Genomic DNA, 7,976 nt, shown 5'->3' on the forward strand with positions numbered 1-7,976 from the left:
CCCCCTCCCTAAGGAACGAGTTTTAGGGAGAGGAAAGGCTGCGAACAAGTTTTATCTGAGATTTCCACCTATTTCTTCCCGGTTTGCGTACTCGGCTCTGGCGTTTTCTGTATTTTCCTTCTCCGTGTGGGCAGGCTGCCCGTTTCATTCACACGGAATATAGGACTAAAATAACTGCTACGCCGTTCTCTGATAAACTAATTAGATTTCAAACCGGTTGTGTCTTTGGTAAAGTCATGTAAAAACACAAAGGCGTCTGCCTGCATTAGAAACACTGCAATAGAAATGCTGGAGAAATAATATAAGTACTTTGACTTTCACACCTGTTTCTAGGTCTCTCTGCGCAGCCAGTGGGTGTTAGCAAAAAATTATCTTAAAAAAAATTATCTTAAATTAATTGTCTTACAATTATGTTAAAAAAACAAAAAAAACCCCAAACTCTTTCTCGTAAAATTTTAAAGGAGGTGACATGGAAACTGCCTGTTGCCCGGAGGCATTTGATTTACTTTAGTTTTCAGCAACTGTTTTTTGGACCACACGGTTTGGGTGGCTCCTGGCTTTACAGAGAGCACAGCACCCAGAGCAGCACTGTGACAAGTGACCCCGTACATCCCCACTGCACGGCAAACCCCATCCTCACCTGGGAACCACCGCGTTTCGGCTACGCACATGGACATACCTACAGTAGATCCTCTGTTTCTGCGTGGTGGACTTTCCCAGGCCGTTGGGTATCGCTGCATGTACTTGATGGGAAGATCTAATAGTGAAGAAACGAATTCAGAGTGAAATCTCTCATCTCCACAGCTGAAATTTTGCCTTTTTTTTTTTTTTTTTCCTTTCTGCAGGCCCAGGATTTAATCCCATGTAGATGTGAAGCTCCTCAAACAGAAACTTCTACTTCAAGGGGTGCCCAAGGCAATGAGGTTTTTAGGTACGTGCATTTCTATATACTCAAATCATTCCAGTGCTGGGTTTGGTTATCCGCCAGCACGGCAAAATCAAAACTGCGTGTAAACCAGCTTCGGTCCTGTGCTTCCGTGGATGGGCAGGTATTTATACTAACCCAGTCTGTCTGTATCCATGCGTAATTGGGGACTTTTCCAGTAATCAGGGAAGAATTCTCGTTTCAGTGGGATTTCAATGGGATGGCAAATGAGGAATCCTGCTGATAAACCTGAAACGATAGACGACTCTGCCGTATTTCATGACTGTATTGATTGTGCAGTGGCAATAGAAGAGATTTTTCTTGGCCACTAAAATTTATCTAGATCCAACTGTGACTAAACACAGTGAGAAAATACTAAGAAAAAAAGCACATGGGACCTTTGTTTTATTTTAAATTAAACGAAATAGCCAATTTAAGGACCATTTTTCAGCACTCACTCAAGACAAGCTCATGTAGACTTAATGTGAGTCTTATTTTATATAGATCATAATTATGACATTAAAAACGAATAATGAGATTTTTTTCCTTTGGTTTCCTGTTACAACACACACAGAGTATTTCACAAATAATTTCAGTCTAAACTGTACTATTTAAGAGAACATTACCTCATAAAACTCCATCAGATTACCAGCAAATTAATCAAAATAAACCATCGAAAATAATAATGTCTTCTGAATACCATCAAATTAGAGCATTGCAAAAAAAGATTGTTTAGAAACCTTTCCTCTTCTCTGCTATAAATCAGTGACTTCCTTCATTGTCTTGGGGTTTTTTTTTTTGCCATTATCAGCCGCAGTTGCAGAGGGACATCAGTGGGACTTCAGCGTGTGGTTGAAATGCTTTGCAAAATAAAGCCAAATGTTTGTAAATGTAGATCTTCAGTCATTAGTTTTGAAGGAGGTGAACAAGGTAAACAAAACCAAAACAAACAGTAAAACCCAGCTAGCAACAAAAATGTGCAAACCTCAAATGCTTGTTTTATTTACATTTCTTAAATGACTCTGTATTTGAATGCAATTAAAAGTTTTAATAACTTGTTCTTGCCTTTGTTGTCCAGGTGGGCCATCACAGGAACAGCCGCTCCCAACGCCTGAGATCCGGGATCTGTGTGAGGGGCGTAGAAGGGCTGCTTGACCAAGGACAACAGGGTCAGGTATTCTTCTAGCTAAGAAGCACTGCACTTTGGGGAATATTGGTCGAATTGCATTTTTACTGTGGAACCGAATGCATTAAAGGACCGTGGGTTTTATTAACAGGCAGAGCTGACTGACCGTCTGAAAGTTGGGAAAAGACCTTGCCGTCCCTCAGGATTTTCAGCTTTGTGCAAAAGGAGCTTTTTTGCTCTTGTTTTCAAAGGGTTCTTTTGCCCCCCAATGGCCAAAATCCGGTTTACAAGATGCTTTTTACGTTTGAAAATGTAGGCGCTACAGGGTCAGCAGGGCAATTCCTGAGTAGCATTAGGGGTGGGAGGACAGAAGTCGGTTCCTGATCCTTTAAAATAGTGGACCAAGCTTCGACCTTCAAAACCTCAGTACGGGGCTCTGTGGCTCCATTCACCGCTGCATTGGAAAATGCTCTTTTTCTTTCTGTAATCCATGGAGCACTGCTCTCTTAAAAGACCATCAATAAAATGATGGCAGGTAAATAGAAAATGTACACACAATCCCACATTCCAAATTATGCAAATAATGTGGGGTTTTTTTAAAAAAAAAAATTTAGCCTAATTTTTAGTTTGGTTGTAAATGGAAATTACTGTGGCAGTGCTGCTGAGCGTGAGCTTTGGGCTACGAGTGATTCAAAGAAATTGCTCTGTGTGTAATACTGTCCCAAAGAAATTAATCTTTATGAAGAGTTTAACTTCTGTGTGTGGTATCAAATTTATAAGCAGTGAGCAGAAAAGCTCTGCGAGCGGCACCCTGGCTTTTCCTGGCAGGGGCAGCACTTGCATTTCTGATAATCTCTGTTTTTAGAAAGCGCTGGGTTTGACACAGTGCGGTGGCGGCTGGCTTCAGAGATGCTCTTGTTGGTTGCAGGTCCCTCCCTGCCGGGGAAGTCACCAATGGACTGTGGACACTTAGCTGAGAGCAGCGAGGAGACCTCGGGCCCCGGCGCGGAGCCCGATTCCCTGCTGCCTTCTGCTGCCGGCAGCAATTCCTGCTCGCCCTCGGTGGCCGGGCAGCGGGCTGGGGCACCGCCGGGCAGACCTGCCGCTGCTAACGCCGCTCGAGAGCGCAGCCGGGTTCAAACCCTGCGCCATGCCTTCCTCGAGCTGCAGAAAACTCTCCCCTCTGTGCCGCCCGACACCAAGCTCTCCAAGCTGGATGTGCTTCTCCTGGCCACCACCTACATCGCGCACCTCACTCGCAGCCTTCAGGATGAGGAAGAGTCACCGGGAGAGGGCTTGGGTACCCTCCGAGGGGATGGATACCTCCACCCTGTCAAGGTAGGATGGCTGAGGAGCAGCTACCACCTTCTCTCAGTGAAGCAGTAAATAGGTGTTCAAGATGCTTAGATGAAACTAAAGATTTCAAGCTTATTTACCTTGCCAGAGTTAATACATGAAAAGACTGCCTAGACTAACCGTTGCATCTAGGTGCCAGGGGCGTGATGGAAATGTTCTGGAGCTCTGTCCCTCCAGCTTCAGGGACTTTGCGTAAAAACATCAAATATAGCATAGGTCCAAACCTAGTGGGACTTGGTCCCTTGGAAGTGAAGGCAGAGGGCAGCACCAGAGGAGTACCAGCACCTCCTCAGTCCCCCTGTCAAAACCTTGGTGATCCCCCACCAAACCCATCAGAACTGGCTGTAGGAGATGGATGTGGTTGGTTGAGGTGATGCACTGTCCCACAGCGGCAACCCCAGCCACGGCTGGGCCTGCTTTGGTTCTCCTGCCGAGGCAGGCAGGGTATGGGAGGTGACGTTCATTACTGGCCATGTGTTAATTCCTTCTATGAAAGTGCTTTTCTGATTCGTTCATTTCGGCTAGTTGGTGTACGTTGTTGTTGCTCTTTCCTTCATGGAAAAAAAAATAAATCACAGGGATGCAGAGGGGACGTGGAAGGGGGAAGCTGCTCTTGGAGGGGACCTGGGGCTGGAAATGGTTCTCAAGTTCTCACTGCCTGATGGGAGCCAAATACCATGGGGTATTTTCTTTGGCTCTGGTCTCAGAGACTGAGTTAGAGGTCTGGGGTGTTTTCTTTCTTTTTTTTTTTTTTTTTTTTTCATTAAGAGCCTGATGAATTCAGAATTATTTTAATTAAGATTAATTTGTGAAGTAATTTCTAGTTCCTGTAAAGTGGCTAATTCACAGAGAGTTTCTTGGTCACAGTGTTGGTCACTGTAAAAAGCGTGATGTGAACGTAGGCTTCTGAGGCCATTTAGATGATTAGCAGGCTCATTAATAATGCAGAACCTTTATATCAATTAGAAGAATGCTATAATTTAAGAAAAAAAATACTGTGATGTATTTCAAAATAAGTCTGAAGTAACTTCTGTTAGTTCCCTTGGTCAGAGTGAAAGGACACAGGTCTCTTGCGGTACTTTTTATCAGCTGCCAAACATTACTGGCAGAAAAATACTTTTTCGTAGTTATTACAGCAGTTAAATGATCCAGATGCACATTTCCCGGGCTACTGGAATACAGCAATACTGGATTCGTCTAGCAATTATTTTTTAAATAATCTTAATTATGTGCCATTTACCTGTATTTAGTTTTGTAAAGAGTCGATGTGTCTAACCAATCTTTCTAATATCCCTGGTAGTAAATTAATTTTTGAGTTGGCACTAGAACAAAAGTGTGACAGATAAATCACAGTGCGTGCTTCAGAAACGCCCAAAGTGCAGGATACAGGACGTCAGTACAGATAAGGACTTTAACTACGCTTGTATATCAAGTACAATAAATACAAATAGTGAGGAGAGTAAAATAGCCAAGTACACCAAACTAAAAATACAGTTAATGACTCTAAACTCAGATGTCTTATTGGTGACGAACTCATAACATCGCACTTGAAATAAAAATACTGAATGAGATTGTACAGTCTTTCCAAGTGAGAATATGGTGCTTCTTTATGTCTTTAAACAGAAGAGCTGAGATTTAACTGCATTATCAAACTCCTCTAGTTTTTAGAGCTCGCTTTCGTTACCCAGCCTGTTCCCAAAAGTATCTTTAAAAAAGTTGTATTCTTTTGGAACACGCTGTCTGTGTTTCAGCTGTTTTTGCATCTGATGTGTATGACAAGTCGTCTTTTCAAACATCCACCTCTCTAATGATGAACTCAGCACGTCAAACTGGAGCTGAGTGCTTCCTCCCAAGCTGCAGTCACTGCAGGGCCGTCGGCAGTAACTGATTTGGTCGGGTTAAGAAATGGCAGCCTTAAGAATAAATATTTTACACTGATATGTATCTGATGATTCCAATAATCAATGAATGGAAAGATGAATTGTCTCATCTGAAATCGCTGGAGCTGACAAAGAACAAGAAGTTGTCAGTGCTGGAGACCACCAAGGAGTAAATATATTAAATTCCCTCCAACACACGTTTTTTTGCAGCCCTGGAGCTGCGGTTGGTATTGTAGGGGCCAATCTCTGCAGACGTTGGTGTGTCCCCGCAGTATCCCTGGCATTGTAAAGAGGAGGAATGCCTTGTTTTATTTTACCAGCAGAGCATCTCCTGTACAGACAGCGGTACAATGGCTGCTCAGCGTGGCCTGCTCCTGTCTGTCAGGTCTCGGGGGGGCTGGCAGCGGTGCCTCATGATTAATTACCAAAGGAGATACCCAGGCTGAGGTTTCCTTACCTGGCTTCCAGTGACATTTTCCAACAAATGACAAAATGGGAACTTGTGGCGATAGCAACAGTTTCCTATTTTCTCGTATTGTCATTCCAACACCATGTAGAGCTTTGCCGAGAGCTGCATTCAGACTGCAAAGATGTCGGGTGTCTCAGCGCTCTCCTTGTCTCTTCTCTTGCAGAAGTGGCCAATGCGTTCCAGGCTGTACATTGGAGCTACAGGACAGTTTCTGACTCACTCGGCACAAGGAGATAGCGCAAACCAAGGAGAAACATCAACAACTTCACAAATCTAATCTCCCTTCTCGCTTAAAAAAAAAAAAAAAGTTATTTATTACACCTTATATATATTTAAGTTAAAAAATAATATCTACAGACAAACTATAATTCCTGAAATACTGTTTGTAGAAGAGAAGGTGTTGATTCTTAAATGTAATTAATACCTCATTAAGTTAATGTGACGCATGCTCAGTTTCTATTATAGAGGACATTGCTGGGGTCTGAACTGTGGGACGAGAAGACGATGGGGGACGGCATCAGTGGCAGAGCTGCAAGCAGGAGAGGTCACCTCCTCCCCGGTGAATCGATGCACTGGGGGATTGGGGGAGATGGAGCGGTGCAGCCCTGGCCGGGTTCAGTGCGGCACAGGCTGGGGTGAGAAGCAAAGGGTAGGTCTAAAAATCACAATCAAAACAACCCTGTGCGCTTTCTTGCCTGTATGAAGCCCACAGCAGAAATCCCACTGACCACAGCCGCCAAATCAGGGCTTCATCCTTCGGGTAATCTACACTGTGTGCTGTTATTCCCAAAAATGCGGATGCATGTTCACCTCGAGTGGAAACACGCCGAAATCTGTCCTGCATAGACACAGCGCTACGAACCCCCAACGCAAACCACTCTGTATGTGGTATTCCTTGTGTTGATCCGTACAACCGTGTTGCATGTTACGGGGTTTACAACGTGTTTGTTACCCCTACACAGGTACTCCTCTGCTCCAGGTGCCAACGCTCCTTTATCGTCTCTTTTAGTGGCTTTGTGCATTCAAGCAAAGGAGCCCAAACAGTTGGCTTGTTTATCGCACGTTTTTCACTTAAACTGCTTCTATATTTAGGCAAGAAAAGCTGAAACTAAATGCACAAACGCCATCTGATGTATCTGTTCTGTAAGACACTGTACTTCTCATAGGGTTTGTTATTGCTGAGGTAAATGTTTTATTAAATATTATCCAGTGTATTTATTGAGTTGCAAATTCTGTATCAGTTTCTCGCTGTACAGGATTGGTAGTTTCTATTAGTAATATTCTGCATTTACAGTAATTTCTTTCTGAAGACTTCATAGTTTGAGTTTTAAAATGACATTCGGGAAAAAGGAAAACAAAAATACTAGCAAGACCAACCTTTATAAAAAAAAAGAAAAATAATCTTATTTCTTTCAATCTTGAGTCAAACTTGTGATGTCTTTCAGCGGTGCTGAGCACGTCATCGGATGTCACTGCAAGCTGAGTGTGCAGTGTCACAGAACAGCAGGCCTCTGGCATAAGAAAGAGTCGTTTAGAAAAAAGTTGGACGAACCATCTAGGTACTGGAAATACGCACGTGTTTAGGATTAAAATTCTACAATGTTCACATATTGCCATCAAAAGGAACTGTTTTTCGTAGAGTAACTTAAAGATCCTCCCAAACCTCAGTTATTGTCATCACACCTGTTCCTTCAGAGGGATGGGACTGATAAACTTCACACGGCCATATGCAAATAACCGGCCTACACAAAAGCTGTCGCATACAGATCTTTTCTCCCCTCATACACAGCTGTAACTACAATACTGTGCCCTCCGGCCATGCACCGCTTTCTTTTAACATATACCCTGCCACTCACTCATTTTTTCCCTTAGAGACCTTTAGGACAAAGTATTCATTGTGGTTGTGTAAAGAATGACAACACCAAAAAGATGAATTTTCCATGGCTTTGACTTCTGGAAGACTGACTATTCAGCGAGAACAGAAGCATTTTAAGGTTGAAAACACCGTGTTTTATTAAGAATACTGCTGCATGTAAGACACACCAAAAAGCAAGTGGATGTGCTTCCACCTCCGGTAGTCTTGTTTACGTTCTTAACCCACCTGCAATAGATTCTTCAGTTTTCTCAGTGAAATCGCGACCTCATAAACTGTCCCACAAATACAGACCGGCGCGTTGGCTGCCGGTTCCCCAAGGCAGGCCCCGGCCCCGGCCCCGGCCC

General features: G+C 43.4%; 2 protein-coding genes across 2 annotated transcripts in view; both read left to right on the top strand.

Moving 5' to 3' along the window:
* The window catches only part of LOC104286932, a 9,844-nt gene extending 7,764 nt beyond the window's left edge, over positions 1-2,080 (top strand). Inside the window, exons 3-4 of the mRNA XM_009885577.1 lie at positions 966-1,049; positions 2,004-2,080. Coding sequence (XP_009883879.1) covers positions 966-1,049; positions 2,004-2,080 — 161 coding nt within the window. The remainder of the gene's footprint in view (positions 1-965; positions 1,050-2,003) is intronic.
* Positions 2,081-3,005: 925 nt separating this feature from the next.
* Positions 3,006-6,033, top strand: TCF24 (transcription factor 24). Its single transcript, XM_009885578.1, has 2 exons — positions 3,006-3,389; positions 5,920-6,033. Exons 1-2 carry the CDS (start codon positions 3,006-3,008, stop codon positions 6,031-6,033), a joined length of 498 nt encoding a protein of 165 aa, XP_009883880.1.
* The last annotated feature ends 1,943 nt before the right edge of the window (positions 6,034-7,976 follow it).

Source organism: Charadrius vociferus, unplaced genomic scaffold (assembly GCF_000708025.1).
Source record: "Charadrius vociferus isolate BGI_N301 unplaced genomic scaffold, ASM70802v2 scaffold835, whole genome shotgun sequence".
Lineage (NCBI taxonomy): Eukaryota > Metazoa > Chordata > Aves > Charadriiformes > Charadriidae > Charadrius > Charadrius vociferus.